The sequence below is a fragment of the Chaetodon trifascialis genome, chromosome 8, assembly GCF_039877785.1.
Source record: "Chaetodon trifascialis isolate fChaTrf1 chromosome 8, fChaTrf1.hap1, whole genome shotgun sequence".
In the NCBI taxonomy this organism is placed as follows: Eukaryota; Metazoa; Chordata; class Actinopteri; order Chaetodontiformes; family Chaetodontidae; genus Chaetodon; species Chaetodon trifascialis.
Genome location: NC_092063.1, coordinates 6,863,253 through 6,884,072, shown reverse-complemented (window position 1 = coordinate 6,884,072; position 20,820 = coordinate 6,863,253). Strand labels below are relative to the sequence as shown.

General features: G+C 42.2%; 1 protein-coding gene across 5 annotated transcripts in view; it reads right to left on the bottom strand.

Annotated features, from left to right (window-relative positions):
• LOC139335080 (microphthalmia-associated transcription factor-like) overlaps positions 1 to 16,455 on the bottom strand; it is a 31,462-nt gene extending 15,007 nt beyond the window's left edge. Inside the window, exons 1-2 of one of the 5 annotated variants that reach the window (XM_070968504.1) lie at positions 16,404 to 16,455; positions 2,643 to 2,883 (exon numbers count right to left, since the gene is read on the bottom strand). In XM_070968504.1, the coding sequence (XP_070824605.1) occupies positions 2,643 to 2,883; positions 16,404 to 16,426 (264 nt within the window). In that variant the 5' untranslated portion in view covers positions 16,427 to 16,455. Of the gene's footprint in view, positions 1 to 2,642; positions 2,884 to 15,343; positions 15,595 to 16,403 lie in introns of those variants that run through there. The other 4 variants (XM_070968500.1, XM_070968502.1, XM_070968501.1 and 1 more) reach the window with 4 other exon arrangements.
• Positions 16,456 to 20,820: the final 4,365 nt, after the last annotated feature.

Here is a 20,820-nt window from a genome sequence, read left to right as displayed (position 1 = left end):
TGGGAACTTTGTCCCTGCTGATAAGCTGCTAACGTGCTCTGTGGAACTCGCAGACGGCAACTGTGATGCTAATGTGAGAGGCTACATCAAGAGCAGCCTGTGGTCTTCTCCACCTCTGATGTATTGTCACGCTGTTATGCACAAGGTTGGCAAATTACTGGCGTAACACAAAGCGTGTGTCCTTAAAGTGATAACGTTATGTTAAAATTAGCATAACAGCTTAGAAAACAGCTTGACTGTATGGTTAGCTGTTTCATAAGCTACTTAATGTGCTGCTGTCATAACTAGAAAGCTAAAAATAAATTTGACTAAATGTATTAAGCAATTTTGGCCTAAGTAGGCAGCAATTCACTGAATTTCATTAAGTGATTATGCTGCATAAACAAAATTTTACTCAGACTTTTATAAAAAATAAAGTATACTGTAATTTTTTAGATTAAATAATACAAGAAGTGCATTTCTATCAAATGTCTGGATTCAGAAAATCATCCAGAATGAGACATCTGTGTGGCATCTTCGTACACTTTTCCGATGCACGCTGGTCACGAGCTACACGGACTGTATAATCCAGAAGAAACCTACATTTCGTGCACGGTGGAAGAGCACTTTGTTCTTTTCATGGCACCATAAATCCTTTGAATTTTTTTTTTTTTTTTTCTAGAAATCATTTTTTTAACCCTTTTAGGAAGTTATCCTACATAAATTTCAAAGCAGTGTTTTTTTTCCTCTTAAACATGCCGTGGAATGAAAGCAGTGGGAGCTAATTACGAGCATTCTTCACTGAATTAGCGTTCGGTGTGTGGTAAGGCTGTGCTCGCCTTTGTCTTGATCCCTAAACTGATCCCTTACTTATTCCCCAGAAGGTCAGAGGTCACTTGGTTAATTAAGGGTCCAATCAGTCTTTAGATAAACTCATCTGAGCTTAATGTTTGCACTTTTTGAGGTCCAGCAGCTCTGCCTGGTACCCCTGAGCTTTGTGTGGACTCTACTAATCTACCCACAGACAGGGGAGCAGGTTAACCCAGCTAAACAGCGCCAAGCTGGAACGGCCTTTTCATTTGAGGACTTCAGTCAATGAAGAATGTCTGTAAGCTCTCGCCAAAGCAGAGAAATTACTCTAACTTGATGTATTGTACACAGGGCGAGGGTTCGGGGTGGGGGCGTCCTAAACCTCTCAAAGAGCTCCAGATTATGGAGAGTAAGTAATGTTTATGCTGCATGAGGAGGCCGATGTTTTCAATGGATATACTGTATTTGTCCTTCGCTGCTGGCCCATGCCACACACATCCAGGGTGATGAAAACGTGGCTGAGCAAGTAACCATGAAATCTCTGAATGTGTTGTGGACGGATTTAGTGAAACAAAGATTACTCAATGGCTCACAGTCTATTAGTGCTCCACAATAAACCGAAAACAAAGAAAACTTTGACGTGTCCTTTAATTAAAGATCCTCCTTTCCATGAAGGGGTAGATATGCAGCCCGTTTAACAGATATATTCTCTTTCTGAATGCAGTATTTTCTAAGAACAATGTCTGAGATAACCTTGCTTTTTTAATTACTCCCCGTGGAAGCTGTAACTAGAGCCTGTTTGATGTTGTATAAAAGTCAGATTTTCTGGCATCAAAGCATTTTAAATTTCAAGATATCGTGTATATATTTGTGCAAAGGTTTCCCAAAGTGCCACATATTCTTTCAGAAATCAGTAACAAAAACATAGAGCATCTGTCCTCATGACAGACTCCACAAACATTCATTCCAAGACCAAATTTTCCATAAAAGCACAAACAGAAGACTGAGACTGAGGCGACTCACCAAAGTGTTTTCTCAGGAACAAATCCTCCAAAATCAAAAATCGCAACCACACTCTGGGATTTTTATATCGATAATCGCCGACTTTAAGGAAAACATGTTGCAAAGAAACGCAGAAACGTGAACAAAACAGCAACAACACACAAATTCTGAACAGCAGATGCAAGTTTGCCGCCTCACGGCACGGCCCGACCCGTTTCTATCAATATTTCATAAAGATTAGCAGCTCGCTTACGAAAACACATGCAGGAGACAAACGGGAAAACTTACCAAACTGCCTTGTTAAAATGCACCATCAAGCACAACGCGCTCTACTCGTACAGAAAATCTTAACAGTCTCCTGTCCCTCGGACTGCCAGGGAATCAAAGCTATGAAAAGATGTGAATCTAGCTGAGCAAATAGGATTAAAGATGGCTAAATCCAAATGGCTGGAAGCACAGCATGCATTAAAGAGGAATTCTCTCAGGAAAGATAATCCCCATATACGCATTTTAACACACTTCACTCACTCCTGTGTTTTTTTACACACAGTCATAGTAAAACCACGATTCGCCTCACTGTCCACACACACACACACACACACACACACACACACACACACACACACACACACACACACACACACACACACACACACACACACACACGAGTCAATAAACCCTATAAATACAGAGCTGCCTGGGCTGTTCAGACTGCAACAATGACACATGCAACTTCTAATTCCAGAGGTGGAAACTTTAGACATACACTGTTCTACCTTTGACTAATCATTCATGCTGCCATATTCCCTCCTCTCCAGCGTCGCCACAAAACTACGACCACGGCTGCTTACCTTGAGCACCTCCATTGGCACCTGTGCAGCAGGCGGCAAACCGGCCGGGACGCTGACATTGATGGCGGGGGTCTGGGCCGCGGTGGTTTGTGGGTACTGGGAGGCCTGTTGTCTCTGCTGCTCCCGCCGCTCCTGCTCCTGAAGCTGCTCCCGCATCAGCTGTTGCCGCAACAGGATTCGTGATGTCATGGCCGAGGAGCCCAGCGGGGGCTTGGAGGAGCCGTGCTGGTCCGACGGGCTGCTGCCGGGGGGGTGGGAGAGGAACGATGCCAGATGAGTGAGCGGAGATAGCGAGGGGAGAGGAGGGAGGATTGGAAAGGTGAGGCGATAGCAGAGAGAGGGTAGAGAGGGGTCAAGCAAAAGAGACGAGAGCGGGGAAAGATTAGCAGGAGCAGAGAAGGTAGAAGAAGATGAAGGGAAGGCAGATGGAAGAAAAGGTTAATATGAGGATAACTGAAGCAGCAGCCATCAAAAGAAAATCTAAACTGCGGAGCTGCAATGATCAACAGTCGATTAACTGATAGAGAATCAGCTATTTTAGATCATCTGTAAAAGGACGTCAAACATTTGCAAGTTTTAAAATGTGAGATTTGTTTTTCTTTTCTTTGTCACTCATGATGCACGTGAAGCGTCTTTTGGGTTAGGGTTAGGGTTTTGGACTTTTGGTTGGACAGAGTAAGTAATCTGAAGATGTCGACTGGCGAAAAATAAAAAGATTAATGGAGAAAATAGCTGCTGAGCGACAATAATCGTTAGATGCAGCCCTACTTTTCTGCAGCTATTTAAAAAAGATAAGTGCTACAAATTAAACCACTTTACTTCACTGATTAAAATACAAGTTTCAAAGAGCCGAAGTGTCTGATTCTGCAAAACGCCTCCAGCGGCACTCACAAAGCTTCTGACATTAGAGGGAATCAAACAGAAAGAGGAACGTTTTTCTGAAGAGGTTGCTTCAGTTTTCCCACTCTCTTAAATTTAGACGGCAGACAGAGTCCTGCGGTCTTAAAATAGACCGACTCTGCTGAAGCAGAAGTTGTCCGTATGAAGCCTTCATCGAGTGAGTGATCCTTCTGACAAAACTAAAACGTCTGGCCAATCCAGCTGTGCAGTAATCGCACTAATTAGCCAGCGGAGTCAAACACAGCGTATTCAACATACCATAATTCTCCCCCCTCCCCAGCACTGCATATAATCTCATTGTCTGACACCACACCCACTGAACCCTACACAAGAGCAAAGATTACGATACGCGATAAAAACACTTTTTCTGAGCGTCACCTGCGGAAGAAGAAGAAAACAGCCGCTACTTTTCTTACTTGAGACGAACATAAACGCTCTCATTCATCTCTGAAGACAATGTGGACGCAGATAAACTGATTATTGATCCCGGATAAATTAATTAACAAGTGGATTTAATGACTGAACTGCAGCAGAACAAAGGCTGCAGCTTGTTCTCTCAAAGTACTGCAGCACTTTGGGTATCTCAATCCGACAGCTACTTTTTTTTTTGTCAAGTTCCTTTGTACTTCACCCAACATGCAGAATCAGGTTTAGCGTTCGTATGCATAATTCCTTTGTCTGTGTGACTTTGGGCGATTGTGTTTCCTTTCATCCTGTAAGTTTCAAACAAAAGTCACTGGATCTAATGTTTTAACAGCTTTTTGTTCATTTCCACTGCCAGAGCTGAACCCTTTGATTCTTTTTTCTGTCTTTAATCTGCTTCGCTCTTGAGTTTTTGAATTTCAAGACAACAGCAGTTTCATTTCCTTTTCTGACTCGTTTACAGTTAGAATAAAGCGAAGAAGTCAGTTTGTTTAAAAATCTAAAATTTGGAAATACAGATGGCGTTACCAGAAAAATATTTGACCAGATGCTCATCAGCTTTATTATATTTGCCGTGTTCCTTCTAAAACATTTTCATTTTAAATGTAAAAAATACAGTTTTTCACATGTAATATGCTGGAAAAGTGCATTGGTCACACACACAAACACACACGCTCACACAGAGACATTAGTAACTGTGCTGGAGGGTAACAAAGTACATTTACTCAAGTACAGTAGTGTACTTATGTAGAATTTGTAAGTAATTGTACTGTACTCTCCTTGAGTATTGCCATTTCACACTACTTTATACTTCTATTCACTACAATTCAGAGGCGAACACAATCAACAAATAAGTTATGATGTTTTATGATAGGGAATAATAAAGTAAGCTTCCCAGCAGTACATAAAGTAGTCAGATAGCTCCACCTTCACCTCCACCTGCAGCCTGTCAGTGTCTACACATTAATGCATCAATAAGTCTAATCCAATAATGTTACATATATTATTCTGAAATAATGAATACTTTTTCTTTTGGTACATAAAATATATTTTGATGGTAATACTTTTGTATTGATAATACAATGATGTACTTTAACTTAAAGGTACTCTGCACTGTGATTAACGTTCTGTCTTTGGTTTGACATGAATGCAAAGACTGCGCCACTTAAAATATTCATGAGGACTCACAATAGAAACATAACTTTTGTTTGTTCACAAAAAAACCTCCACACCCCTAACCCCCTAATCCTGACCCCTAAGCCCCCTGACCCCCCAACTCTAGCCTCCACAGTCTGTATGTGAAGTCCTCTATGTGTGCTTCAGGACACTTTTATCCTGATCCTTCCTCTTTCACACTTCGTTGTGCAAGTTATTGTTATTTTGTGCAAACAGTGTTTTTTAAACTCCTTTTGGGTCCTCTGGATGTCAGTTACTTCTTCTTTCATGTTCTGTATTCATGTTTTATTTACTTGGACTCTTACTATAAAGTAAAACTAAACATATCGTTCAACTTGATGACCCTTGAGTGTGAAATGTGTTGAGCAGCTTTACATCTACTGAACTTTAAATGACAAAGCACACCACAGTTGAGGTGATGACTCTTCTGATTAAAAACTGCTTCACGCCTTTAAAGACAACACGAGCACAAACACATTCATCATCACCTCGAACACAACAACAAGCACCCGAAGGTGCAGAAGTGCTTTCAGGTCAGAGAGGATAAACTAATTTCTGTCTCCAGTTTGAGAGAGAAAACAGAGATGCACACGTGTTGTCTTTGACCTCATGTAATATGATTTCCACACTGCTCAAACAAATGGCAAACTCCAATTATAAAATACAAATTCTGTTTTTAATGCTTCATTCAACTCATATCACATTGCAGTAAATCCAAGTCAGCATTTTTCATAGCTGCACCTTGTCCCATTATTTTAGACACATTTTACCATGACATTAGTATGATAATACAATAACTGTAAATAATGAAGCAGAAATCTAACATAAGCCCAACAGACACTGGACTTTCAAACGCTGATGATAGCGTAATTTACTGAAATGTCAAATTGTGGCGAGAAAAGCACGATCGGAGTAAATGTTTTGTAAAGCCATGTCAACGGTGAAAACTGTCTTAAGGCCCATTTATACCCTCCGGATCTGGATGAAATCCGTCCGTCCGTCCCACACGTTGCCTCTGTAGGGGGCCTTCATACCTCCGTCCGTTTTCAGCGTTTTGTCAGTGTGTCCTCTAGGGGACAATGTCGAGTCATAAATTACAGAGCCGTTGTCATGGCAGCCGATGCCTTGTCAATGCTTCTGTCAGCATATACCGGCATCAGTAATGGCGTCAGTAGAGGAGGTTATTATAATGACAGTACTGAGAAATAGGAAAAAAAGATTAGACAAATCTTTTTTTTTTTGACGTAGAGCCGGTTCTCTTCTTCGTCGGTTTTTAGTTTGATTCATTTTGCTCATTTTTACTCTACACTGCCCCCACGACTTCCGGTGGTTTCGAGTGGTTTCGTCCGGAGAGCTCCGGATGGCTAAGCTCAGAGCCGACGGACAAACTGACGGATGAAACAGCCTCCGGATACGGACGAAAGTGTCCGTATCCGTTATTTACGGAGGGTATAAATGGGCCTTTAGTCTTGTGAAAACTATAAAAAAGAGAAAGGCCAAAGAGAATCAGGGCTCAGTACAAAACCCACAGTTCAACGACCAACAAATGGGTCCTGATCTCAACTACAAACTCCTCTTCAGGATCCCAGGAATCAAAGAAAACTACTCTGGCCAACAGAAATAAACCAAAATGACGCCTAATGCTTCTAATAGAGAAGCTCAGTGATTCTCCAACGACTCCGGAGTTACCTCCCGTAGTCCGGCCAGTGCCCTGCTGTCAGCTCCAGGGAATGTCCAGCCTGGGAGCCGAGCGGTTTGATGGTGGGTCCACGGAGTGGAAAGGATGGATCTGGAGAATAATCCAATTCTGTAGAACGAGTGAACTATGAATTACATTGTTTGCCAGGGGTTGGCAAACTAATCGACAGTCACTCTCAGGGACGGACTGGGCGTCTTCCACCGTAACATTGCACAAATTCAGTCATGCTCTGCAGGCCGGATGGGAAGCTTTGGTGAGCCAGATGTGGCAAAGTGGCTGCCAGTTGATCATCACTGGTCTACAGCCATGCTAGCAGCTCTGTCGGACTCTAAACAGCTGCGTTTGAGCTAAATACTGACATGAGCTAATTAGAACTAAGTGACATCAGCTTTGGAGGCATTTGGTCATCAACCAAAACAGGGCATCATCAAAGTTATTTGGAGTCCTCATGTAGGCACCTGTCTTTACCATATTTGACAGTCCCCGCAGTTATCAAGTTATCAAGATTTGTGTAAAAAAATCAAAAAGCCAGGGCAACTATGTTCAAATGTGCTTGGATATAACATATATTAGAGTTCATGAAAGTCTTTTTTTTTTTTTTTTTTTAATTTTATTTTTAATTTTTTTTTACAAACACCACAACTAAACGAACTTTTTTTTCCTCAAAAGTCCTTCAAATGTATTTTTTAAAGAACTTTGACCAAGAACTGAGTGGGACAGTTATATAAACTTGTCACTGCTCTCTGGTGGACAACATGTGGAATGGCGACACTGTCGCCTCAAAAAAATCTTTGGTTTTTCTGCACTGCAACTTCTTCTTACTAATCAACCAAGACAAACACCACTGTCAAGATGTGTTACAGGCTAATATCGGTCAATCAAATAAGTCATGTCCATGTATCGCTCAGACTGTGCTTGATTTTAAACGAAATGTCTCAAAGTTTTCAATAGGGGCGGGAGGGCTGGGTTTTCTTTTTCTTTTATGCTGTTTTTAGCCTCTGTGAGGCACTTTGTGTTGCTTTTAAGTATGAAAAGTGCCATATAAATAAAGTTTGATTTGATTTGATTTGATCTGAACATCAAGTCCATCACAGGTCTGTAGTTGAAGTTCCGCTTTGCTTGAATAACTACCGAAAGTGAATGATAGCATGTTTCCACACAGAGGAGAACAGGTTATGGCAGAGATCAATTGAGAGCAGAAGCTCCTCATGATTCCCTTCAATACGTTCCTGAGCGTCAGATTGACTTGTGTGTGTTTGTGTGTTTGTGTGTGTGTGTGTGTGTGTGTGTGTGTGTGTGTGTGTGCGTGAATGACCAGAAGCCTCTCTACAAAGCAAAGCTCCACTTCTCTCTCCATTTCTTCCTTTCCACTGTTCGGTGGCTTTTTGCCAAACAGACCACTGAAACACATAAAAAGCCCTTTTGTCCTTTTTAACTTTTTCACTCGCGCGTGTGTGCGTGCACACCTCCTCTAATGTTTGTGTGTATTGAAAAGGAAAAAAAAACAAAAAAAACAATGGCCGCACAGTGTCGAAGAGCCCCGCCCACCCAACTCATGATTCCTCTGATTCTGCTCACTACGCTACTCCATCATCATTAGTCCAGCAGTCAGGGCTGAGGCTTTGATGCAGGTTTCCATGACTGACAGACGTCAATCAAACAGGGAGGCGAAGCAGCTCTGCACCCACACAGACGCGAAGGTAAGCACCAATGTTCAGTGCAGCGACAGAGGTGTGATCAGCCTCAAACACTGAGCTGCAGAACAGAAACACTGCACCACTAACACTACTGCTGGTAATTGACTGGAGCTAATAGCTCTGCCTAATGGACAATAATAGTACAACAAGAGCCTCATCGAAAAACTAATGGCATTACATTAAGAATTTATTTTCCTGTTACAAACAAGCATCTTCAAACGGTTGTGATTATGTCTCTTCAAAAAAATCATTTGTCAAAGTGACACAAAATCTTTAAACATGACAGCTTTTCAGCTACAAATCAATAATCAGCTGGAACAGTGCTTGTTTGTCAAACAACTTATTCTGATATTGATTATTAACCAGAACCAGCAGAAACTATTTAACATAAAACACACAGCACAAGGAGAAATCTGCTAAAGCCGGGATTGTATATACTTCCCACACCTAGCTCTGTGCTCACTGTCCTTCATGTGTACACACACCAATACCTTCCAAAATCCTGCCTGAACGCATGCCAGCAATATCCCAGATGCTGAGGCGCCATACTCACAGACAGTCAAATGAGCAGGGTCTGTACACTTGCACTCCTACGGCCTCCATATTTGTTTGTTTTTTCCTGAAGGTGCACCACCCGCCCTTGGAGAGCAATGAAAGTCATGCTGGTGGTGCAGCGCTGAAAGTGTGTCAGAGGGGGGAGGCTCCGGGGCCCGGCCTGGAATCTCCAATCGCCACACAGAGTCCCAGGCAGAGACCAGCCCCGTCCAGTGCAAGAGCAGAGCAGAGAGGCCAAGCGCCCACTGGAAACACTCTGTCCATCAAAACGCTGCCTTAAAACCACACAGATACTGTTTCACTCTGAGACATGTGTCGCCACCGTTCAGTGGACGGCCTGCGACCAACTTTTGGTTCACAAAACTCCAAAAAACAGCACTGTTTTTATCTTAGTGACAATGTATTTTCCACATTATCTAGTTTTTTTTAAATGGCTTGGCTTAAAGTGCAGCTCTGCTCAAACATGTTTGTCACTCCAGTTGGATGTTTGAGCTTCACTGTGCGATCTTAAAGACATGAGGGATTATTCTCAGTTTATAGGAAAAAATCTAAATCAGTCATATGATTTTAACTGGACCAACGTTTAACTCGTGATAATGTTTAGCTGTGATTTATGAAGCTTCCCTGCAGGTCGAGAAAAAAGCTTCAGCTTTTGGGTAAATCGAGTGTTTTCAAGTCAGACTGAATAAACTCTGAATAAACTTACTGTACACAAGCTTACTTTTAGCCTAATACATGGTGTAAGTTAAGTAGAAATTAGGTAGAAATATACTAGAATAAAAAAAATGGGAAAAAATCCATATTAAGTTTATAGATCTTAGAAAATCCCAACCTAAGAAACAACCGCTGAAATCCAAACACGGTCCTCCTTCATTCTGCCACCAGGGGCTGCTGTTTCATCTCTTCGCTCAGTGCACGTTCTAATTATAATTCTGTAATCGCTTATTGGAAAAAAAGGAGAATACACAACGACTTGTGCATATCGCAGAACTTTGAGGTGAGTGCAGTGTGAGAACGGCGAGATCTCTTAGATGGCAGCCAAGAAAGTGAGCCTCAAAAACACGTCCTGCAACCGGCTGCTCGCCTCCTTTTGTTTGTCTGACTGCAGGTGGCTCATTCACAGAGCAGATCAGGACCTCCTGGTAGACTGCGTGACCTCTCAGCTGGAATACAGCTCAGTCATTATGACCCTACATGACAGTACACTGACCCGCTCGGACCCCCCCCCACGCCGACCACAACACCCTAGTGTGCTGCAGCTGGCATCACCCGCACGAGACGGTCACTAGCAAGCAAATCAGTGATAATGGGAAGTGTCTGCATACAAGTGTTAAGTCTAGACCATCAGTTATGGAGGCTTTGCACCCACAGGATGCAGTTTGACAAGGTGTGAAGCAAATAGAGCAAAATAACTGTACAAACAAGGACCACTGGGTCAGTAATTAAATCAAACTGCTCTGGGTAGAAGCTTGTATTTACACAGCTGCAGCGTCTGACAGGTCAGACTAATATTAAACCTTACAGAGCCAAGACAATTAATCAATCAATTAGATTGACTGTCAGAAACAGAACTTTGATATGTGCCAATACCAATGACTGATGTCAATACCAGATCTCTTTTTTCCTCATTAATTATTATTTTTATCATTGTTGTTGCTGGTATCATTTGTAAGGTTACACACTACATGCTGTACTGACTGAGAATGGTGCTTAACCATATTTACTAGGTTCTCCAACAGGAACCTCTAAAACAATCCCCTTTTCATGACAGGCTGTCAACTAAATGTCAAAAATAACACAGAATTGGTGCAAATTCTAAACCCATTTCCCTGCAAACACACAAGGCTGCTGGAGGGATTCATAGCCGGAGCTAAACAAACCAAAACAGGGTAAGCTGTTAAAGCATCCAAAGAGATAATCAGGCTCTTTGCAAGGTATTTCCAGGAAGCCAGGACCGGTTGGGATAACTTGAACTTGCCGGGTCTTATTTCTGTAATTAGGTTCTGTGCCTTTCATAATTCCCTTCCCTTTTTCAGCAGGGCGGCCTGCTGCAGCTCAGCTTAAAGAAGGAGAAAACCAAACCATCCAAGGACAGTCAGATGGGCCATTACGTGCATTTCCAACAGCAGGCTGGGTGAGTGCATGTGGTTTTCAAGTTCATGTGAATGAAGACAATAAACAAACACAACAAAGACTCTTAAGGCGCATTTGCTGTCGATTTTCCCTGAAGGTGACGATAACAGACAGCCAACGCATTCTCACGTTGCACAGGAAACTATAGTAACGATTCACGGCTCAGTTCTCATTTTTACACACGACGACCACCAGAAAAATAAACACGCATGACTGAATGTGCAGTTCAAGTTGTTGAGCAATATCAATATTTTTCAAACCACTGGAGGACTGGAAGCAGTCTTTTCACGCATGAAACAAAGGTTTACCGCTGGAACAATCAGTCAGTTCATCCTTTAAATCACATTTCAAGCAAACATGTCCGAAGTGAACTGGTCTCACCTTCGCAGATGTGAGGATTTTCTGCTCTTCTTTGCATTACATGAAAACAAATTGAACGTTTGGGGGGTTTTCTGATATTTCATAGACTAAATAGAAATGTTCTACAGCTGAATTCATAATGTTAGATACAGCCTCGTGTGAATAACAGGCCACACTGCCAGACATGAGGACGTGTATGAAGTGGTTTTCAGTGTTATTGCAGTCCCTGCTGGTCACCAACAGAGGCCGCCAAAGATCACATGTTCCTTTTATCAATAGTCATGAAGCAAAACAAAAAGTTTGTGAGGATCTTCCGGTGTAGAAACGCAAAGTGCTTCTTCAGAAGGGCACAGAGGAGGTGAAGATGCAGCAGAGTGATCGTGGCTGCACAGCAGGTCCTTCTGAGCGTCTCTTACTCCAGCCATGACACCTGTCCGTGTCATTTAGCTGCTCGTCCGTCTTAGGCCTGAGACGGCCTCTCTGGCATCTCTGTCTGGGACTCCCCAATGGGAACAAGCTGTTCCCAGCCCCAACCTTCGTAACCCTTGACCTCTGACTCGGCTTTCTGCCTTTCTTTTTACATATTAAACACTCATTTTTAAATGCAATTAGGCTCACCTGCTCCCTGCTCAGACACACAAAGCTTAAAGCCACTCTGCAACATGCTATAGTGTTACAATACCCAAGTATTTAATACTGAAATACGTCTGATAACATCCAACCTCAGCAAACTGCCAAATCTTGAGAGCTGTCATTGCACCTTTGATTGCTTCCTTCGTCTTGTTTTGTCTGTTTGTTGATCTGATATTTCCCCACTTAAATCAGACCTGTGTTAACATCAATCTGGATATTTTTAGGCAGAGTTCTTGCGCAAGTCTTTGTGTTTATAAGGCTTTAAACATTATTACACTTAAAAAGTTTGGCTTCAAAGGAAAAAGTCTCATTTTAATGCTGGTCGAAAAACTCAGGTCAGAGTGCTCCTCGAGCATTAGAAAGCATAACTTCCAGCCTCCATTTGACTGTTGCACAAATGTTTGGAGGTGATCTGCATGCCAAGTACGCCGGCAAAAAAAAAACAAACGATCCCCCAACTCTCGGTTTCAGATATAACACATCCACTGCTAAATTTATACAGCTTATTTACACTGCATAGAGGAGTCGTTCCAGCGCCTGTCTCACATCTATATTAGGCACAAAAAGTCTGGCACGTCGTCTGCAGCCGTCAGAGCGCTCTGTCAAGACGATACGCAGGCAGCGGAAAACCAGAAACATCTGCCAAAGCTAAAGCGACATTTTGTCACACGGGGGTTAGCCTTGACACGACATCACACCGGCCCATAATCAATCAAACTAATTTTATCTTTATTGCGTAACAATGTCTCACAACACAGGCAGCGTGACTGCTATTACGCCGGGTCATCCTCATGTGATGGAAAGGGAAGTGGGATACCTTCAATCGAAACAACTGTTCAGACTACTTCACATATTCCAAAGGAAGCAGCGTGAAATGAAATCATCTGTGATTCTGCACAACCAGCGCTGACCCTTCGCTTAAGCCGAGGCGGGCTGCCAGCGACCACACAACACAGCTCGGATTCAGTGTGTGTAACAGTGTAATGACATTTCGCTAATGAAGAAATTAGTTTAAAACACGAAGAACTGGGTTAAAGGTTAGCACCCTCCAAGATGACAGTTTTTCTCCCTGTGAATGGCGTCCTGCTTGGATTTAGAGAAAAGGAGATAAACTGCAAAAGTGAAACAAAATGTCAAGAGCCGGAGGGGTGGAAAAAAAATAAAAAAATCCAGCCAACATCTGCAATAAGAGCTCTGTCTGAACACAGTGGCGCACTGTCCTCTGCATGTCTCGCCCTCACAATGAAGCCATGTATTACTACCGCTAAGCAACGGAGACACGTGGACAAAATACAGATAATTAGACAACATTCTGTTCATAGGCGTATTGTCAGCGTCACCATCAGCGTCACAGAGGCAAAGTGGTGAGTTTCACAACTTCCCAGATGTATCACCACTGAGAAGTGTTTCCTAACACCTTAAAATCAACAGAAAAGGGAGTCGTGCTGTTTTGTCATGACCAAAAATAAAACTGACTATTTTGTGAGTCAATTAGTCTTCAGAGGACAAAATATTCTGTCACTTTTCTATATTTAGCGCATGTTTTGTAACTGAAGTCGTCATTAAGTTTTGAGATTATTACAACTCACCCAGGGCGAGTTCAGGCTCTCGTTAACTTAAATGAATATTCGCTTTCTTGCCGAGAGCTAGCCGAGAAGACCTGAACCGCTCATTCACATGCTTGGGAGTTCAACATGAAGCTGCAGCCAGCAGCTGGTTAGCTTAGCTTAGCATCAAGACTGGAACCAGGGGGAAAAAACTCTTCCTCCTGACACCACAAAAGCTCACCAATTAGCGTACAAACGGTTGGTACAAACTATTGGTTTTAGTGGGAGTCTTGCCATCACTGTGAGCTGCTGGAAGGCAGAGTTTATTATGTTTGGACCGAGCCGAGCTAGCTGTTTACCCATTTCCAGTCTTTATTTATGCTAAGCTAAGCTAATCGTGTCCTGGCTCCACCTTCCTATTTAACAGACAGGCGTGAGACGGCTATCAATCCAACTCAGCAAAAAAAGCAATGAAGTGTATTTCCCAAAATGTCAAACTGCACTAATATGTGATCGCACACAAACAGACGCATCAGAAACTGTGCAGCGTTTCCCAGAAAAAGGGTGAGACCTGGACACTTGACTCAATGGTGAGTGTTTGCAACGGCCTCAACCTGCTGGAGCTGAAAATAGCTTCCTGGTAAGTCACAACTTAACAGTGTTTGTGTTTACGTCCAGAGACGCCATAGGAACTGTTCATTTAGGCAACTTGAACTCTCTGAATAAGGTTTGTTTTGTCAGGATTTGCAGCACTTTCTCTAACAGTTAAGTGCAGTGGCAGCAGACAGAGAGGCCAAAACAGATTTTACACTCACAGGCTCTAAACAGCTTCCAGCTAGTTAATGTTAACTTTTTGCAGCGTGTTTCAAGAACCCTACACTGCAAGAAGCATCTTGTTACAACTTAGAGCCATTCTCTTTCATATGGATCTGTTTTTATGCTCTTGGCCTGGCACATTACAGTATTTTCCACCATTCCTTTGTCCTTGGTCTTTTCTGTAAGTCTCTTCCTCATTGAGAGCATTCAAACCAGAGTCACATCCCTTGCATATGTGCACATATTTGTCCAATTAAGCCAGATTATGACCTCTGTCACTTCCACTGTGGATGAGTTTTCCATGTTTGACCACAGTTTCCTCAACTAAAACAATAACACATGTGACAAGTCAAACCAGTGTTATTCTATAGACTGCTTTTCCTCCCACGCAGAGACATTTCTACAACACGTCTCAGGTGGACAATCTGTGTAAAAACAAACCCACCCACCATCTTTAACAGCACCTCAACACAAGTGAGCAGCATCTCATCAAACTGACCTGTCTGCGCCTCTACAAGCTAATATTTGAGGTTGATGTTGACAAGACAACACCCAAGTGTTGCATAACTTCATGCCAGCAGGATAAACATAAGGAATGGGAGGCAAGTTGAGTCCCCCTCCGGAGCTCCGGTGCCATCAGCGCACACGCCTCACACATGCAGGGACTGCGGGCAACACTCTCAAAGTCTGCAGCCTAATTATCACCTGAACACCAAAACCGCTGCAGCGTGGGAAATAACTGTCCTCAGCCGCACAACTGACCTGCTTTTCAGCGGCTGACTCTTCAGTTCGTAATACGTTTTCGGCTCCTCTTGAAACTCCTCTCCAACCTCGAAGTCGGGAACTATTCCCGACTCGGACTGCATACTTGCAGAGGTCAACTTTTGGAATCGTTAAACCCCTAACCAAAAAAAAAAAAAAACCAAAACCCCAGACGGACGATATTTGTGCCGCCGTACTTCGCTCTGTACCACCCGCTGTCAACGCAAGCAGCCTCTGCCCAGGACCGGAGCTCTGTAGTCCGCCGCAGCGGCGAGCACAGCGCCGCCGACGGGCTGCAGGCGGCGGGCGGACCACAGCTCCCAAGATGCACCTCGGCTGTCAATGTCAGCATGGTTCTCATTGGCTGAAACATCCGAGGGGATTTTACACAGCCTTGTTTGCACTCAGTGAAACTAAGGAGTCGTAAAGTTTCATTTCCCTCAGTAATAATCATGAAGCCATGCGAACAGCTGTTTATCGTTAGAATTTGTTTTATTGATTAAATTAAAAAGAGGCTCATGATGCTTTATTAGCTCTAGAGACAATAGCCGCAAATTACACCTGCCTGTTCCACAATAATAGGTGGATATCTTTAAAATATTAAAACCAGGTGGGAAACTTTATTAATTAATTAACACCTCTATGCAAAAATGCAGGTCTGAACAATACATGGCGCTGATTGAAGCTTCTTCAGTTTGGGAAAGCACAGCTATTGCTGCATGAGAGGACAAAATCAATGAGTTCAATAATACTCAAAGGATCAAACCGTAGACAGGGACCTTGAAGAACTGCTACATGTTGAAGTATTACTCAGCCGCTCCTGATGTTCAGTCATTAATAACATTTCCACCAGGATATGCTGCATCCCTGTTGTGGATTTTATGCATACATCTGGCAGGTCGCTTCACCACTGCATAACACAGATATTCACTCTTACACCAATGATCAATCACAATATCACACCTGAGCAGCCCTCATTATATTCTTAATTGCTCTTCTCGTTTTGTCTTAACAGTTAAATCTGCAAATTGTGAAATCATGCACCAAAATGATAACAGACCTGAAGACTCTGTCGGCCCTCATGCTTCCGTTTCCCGTCGTTTCCCGTGCAGACAGTTGTCTTTTCTGCTCGTCTCCTCCTCAGCCCCTTTCTCTGCTCCCGGTTCACCAAGTTCGGTCTCCTCACCGAACTCCCGTCCACCACTTGGGGGCAGTATGAAGCCAGGAAAGCTGGCGCTGCGGGCCCCACGGGGGGCACTTTCTATTACAGAATGGAAATTCAAGTTCAATATTTGCATTCGCCTCATCCTGCTGAACTGGTTTAAGTCTGCATTTTACCAATGCAAACATCATGCAAATGTGTTTCTGCTGGAAAGCACAGACTTAAAAGCTAAAAATAAAGCTTGAAATGACAGGATGATAATTACAGACAGACATAAGCAGAACAGGAAACAGAAACAGAAAAGAATTTTTTCCTGGCTTTGTAGAATACATTTTCTTTGTCACAGGAGCTCAGAGACATGTGAAAAGCAAACTCAGTTACAGTCAGAATAGGAGACATGATGCAGGACCTGCAGGGTTTCACATCCAGTCAAAAGGGACAGAGCCAGACACACAATAGACTAGACAACACATATTATTCTGGGCGTTGTTTTCGGGTGAATAGTGGCACTGATTACTCAGGGCCTCCAGCTGAGTGAGGCCCCCAGAGTTTGTCGACTACAATGCCCTTTGTAATTCCTCCAGTGAGTGTAGCGTAAAATATTTGATACATCAGTTCAGATTTTTTCTGTCTTTGAAGCACAATTTTCTTTAAACCTGCAAGAAAATCATCCTGATTTCAAGGTGTTATTTTGTGAAACAAAATCAAACTTGGAGACATAGCGTTGGATGCACACAGAAAACCATCAGGTCACCTTTCAAACCAAGACAATGGTTTGTTTTAGTGTTAGTTTCTATTTTAGGTTATTTAGCCAAACTGAAATATGGAATAGTTGCAGCTTGTAATGATCTGCTTAAACCTTCATGTCACAGTTTACAGCTAATAAATAAAGTGTGTATCCTTTGAAGTTTTGAATGCCATTTTACACTGAGAATGAAATTGTGTTTTAAGGTAAAACTTGCTTGTCGTTTCTAATACTGAGTCAAATATATACATGTTGTAGACTGTAATCAAGCCATAAACAGCCCATTGTCTTGGGTTTGATTAATAACCCACTGGTTTTCTCCCCATGCATACTGAGGTAAAGTTAACCCAGCATCGTTTCAGTGCTGTCCTGATCAGTGTGACCATCCTGTGCCAGCAATAAACTACAGCATTAATAAAACCTGCCCCTTAGACATAATAGGACTACTGATTTAAACATTTTCCTCCATGTGACAGCCAAAACCTACCATCAGACCAATGCCAAACTCCAAAAATTCACCAGGCTATACATGTGATAACTGATCAATCCCCTCATGTGCATAGATCCAACAATTTCCAGCGACCATTACAACACGAAGGCTGTAGCACACAAATGCAGCGGTGGAGACTGACAGCAAACATCCAGCGACGTGCTGTGAGATAACACATGGACATCATTACAAAGGCAAATACATCATTGTTTACACAGTGTCATGCACATTTAATGAGCAGTTATAGCCAGTACAAACGCTGCAGTCTAATAACTCTGAGCATGAACTGAAATGTGGGCCAACAACAGCAGAAACATGTTTCTGCTCCGGGTGTGAACAGACAGTCCTCTGTGCTGTTTTCCACACACAACACTTCCACGGGTCCGTCAGCCAATCATCAGCACTTCCTGTGTGCTGGAGTCAAAACAAGATCCTGAAATATGAGCCAAAGGTGTCCGGGTGTTGCGTTACATTACCGAAGCGTCAGGTGACTGTCCTGCAAAATAAAACTGAAAAACAGTCCAGAAGCAGAAAAACAAATTCATTACCATGTTAGAAGGTGAATTGGTACATACAGTCTTGAAGGGAATACCGTGGTGTTTCGCTTGCTTCTTAAGTGTGTTTTTCATGGGAAGAGTGAGATGCCATATGGTCAGCGTCCCTTGATTTATAATACACAGTTAAATGAATCTGGGTGAGCTAAAACAATGATGCTTTTGTGTATTGCTCGGTGAATGTTAAAACGGAAATATCCTCTGTGCGTCCTACAATTCTCATATGAAACATTTCCAATTGTATAAAATCAGAACTTTCTGATCATGTATGCGTGTATGTGTGTTTTTCCATTTGTTGCTCAAACAATGGTTTTAGAATCTATACAACACAGCAGCTACAGCGGTTGTATTCAGAGCACGTCTGTTTGAGACCACAGATAGTTTTTTCCAGTTTGTGTTGTTGCTCCTTTACTTTCTGTTGATGTTAAAGTGTGAGTGCATTTCCATAAAGCATCTGCCAAGCAATTGTTTGACCAAGATGGAGACAGAAGAGTAATTGCATGCACAGTCAGTTACGCATACATGCACACATCCTCTGTGGATCTCTTAGTTTTGTACAAGCTTGCACAATTTCCACGAATGAAAAGCAACCTGGGATGTTATATTCATTCTTGCTGACTTAAAGCCTTTATTGTTAAACGTACAATATATGTTTACATTGCAGGATCTGGTGACAGTTTTGCAGGCTAGTCATTACAAAAAAACACTGTCTTAGATGCATCCCAGTTCCCTGAATGCATTAAAAGTACAGCTTGCCCTTGATGATGGAATTAAATTCCTAATGAGGGTAACGAGGCTAATGAGGGAATCCTACTCTTTTGTTTATGAGAGCATCTTCCTGTAAGGAGGAGACTCACTGGACAGATGGTTTTGGGGGATCTTAATGAGATACTTATTCACATCTGATGTCAGAAATCCAAGAGCAAGGGGGTGGGGAAGCGTCGCTCTGCTAACAGGCAACAGAATTTACTGTCGACTGTGAGGAGGTACAGCCGAATAATGCGCTTTCTTGATTTATCACTTGTCTTAATTGCAGAATGCAGTTTGTCAGTGTTTCTGCGATACCTCAACATTTATCTGTGTAAAATAACTAAATGTTGTTATTGGAACATTTAACAGGCTGCTGTGGCTGTTTCTTTGGATACGTACGAGCTGAGTAAAGACAGTAATAAATATTTCAGAGGCAACGTCACTCCTGCACGAACATCACATGGGAAACAGTAATCAGGTTCAGCAGCGTTGTGTCCTTTGACTTGCACATGTCAAAGCTGTGAACTGATGTGTAAAGTGACATAAACTTAATAGTTGGCTCGGTAGCATAATTACAGCCACCAAACTGGTATTTGAGTGTATCTTCTGCATGACGTGAACAACAGGGACATTTAAAAACAGAGATCTGTCTTTGCTATTGAACATCATGTAAACTTTCTTCTGTGATTCTTTTCTGTTTAATCCACATTTCGATGTAGGTCAGCTGCAGGGTAAGCTGTAAAGCCCTTTGAATATGGCGTCGGTCATTAAATATGCTGAGAACACGCCTCGGAGTCCAGGACAAACAGAAAATCATTTAATTTGTCAGTGAATAGTCATCTCTTGCAGCTGGTGTTGGTGGTCTTATAAAACCAAAGATGGTGACCGTTTCCTGTGATTCGTCAGTTGTCTCGCAGACTGAAAACATCCTCCTCAGCCGCTCACGTTCATCACTTAGATCCTGTTTACTGCTGCAGGTCAGTGAACTTGAGGTAAAAAAAAAAAATCCTTTGTGCAAATACAGTGCATCCAGGCGAGCTAACACATAAAACCTGTTAACGGGATTGTTGGGAATCCGACAATCCAGTTAACAAGGAAGTACTTTTCTGAAAGGTATTTCACAGTTATTGTACTAGGCAGGTGAGGAGGGGTCACATAATGCTACCTAAACCAAAGACAATGAAAAACACTGATATACATACAGTCATATAGTCTGCAGCACTTTCTAAAAGCAGATTTACAACATAAACAAACAAAAAACACTGAACTTTCTCTACTGTGTGGATCTGCATGTGAGATGTGTGTAGATTACAGTTACAATATAATATTTTGTACATGCAAGGTACCGAGGAAGTACTTACAGGATACCTATTGGTACAAGTGAAGAAGTACTGAGACAAAGAGATTTTGCATTTAGGTTTTACACACCTTGTTTCTCAGGAAAAACATAACTGCGCTACATTTAAAAAACACCTTTTTTTTTTTTTTTTTTTTTTGCAAAGAATTGCCTTATTTCCCTTTGTCTTAGCTGTTACCTGAGTTATAGTTTTGTTTAGTTTTACTTCATCATCACATTTTCTTCACACATCATATGTTTGGTTTTTACTGTGCTGGGTGTAGTAGAGTAGTTGTCATCCTGGCAACAACTAATTGACTTCCAAATAAACAATTAACTTGTGTCACACGATACAATAAGGCCAGAAATTAAATATAGAGTACATTAAACATAATGTGGCCCTAAATGACTCCTGGAAGAATTTTGGAGATAACAGAAAG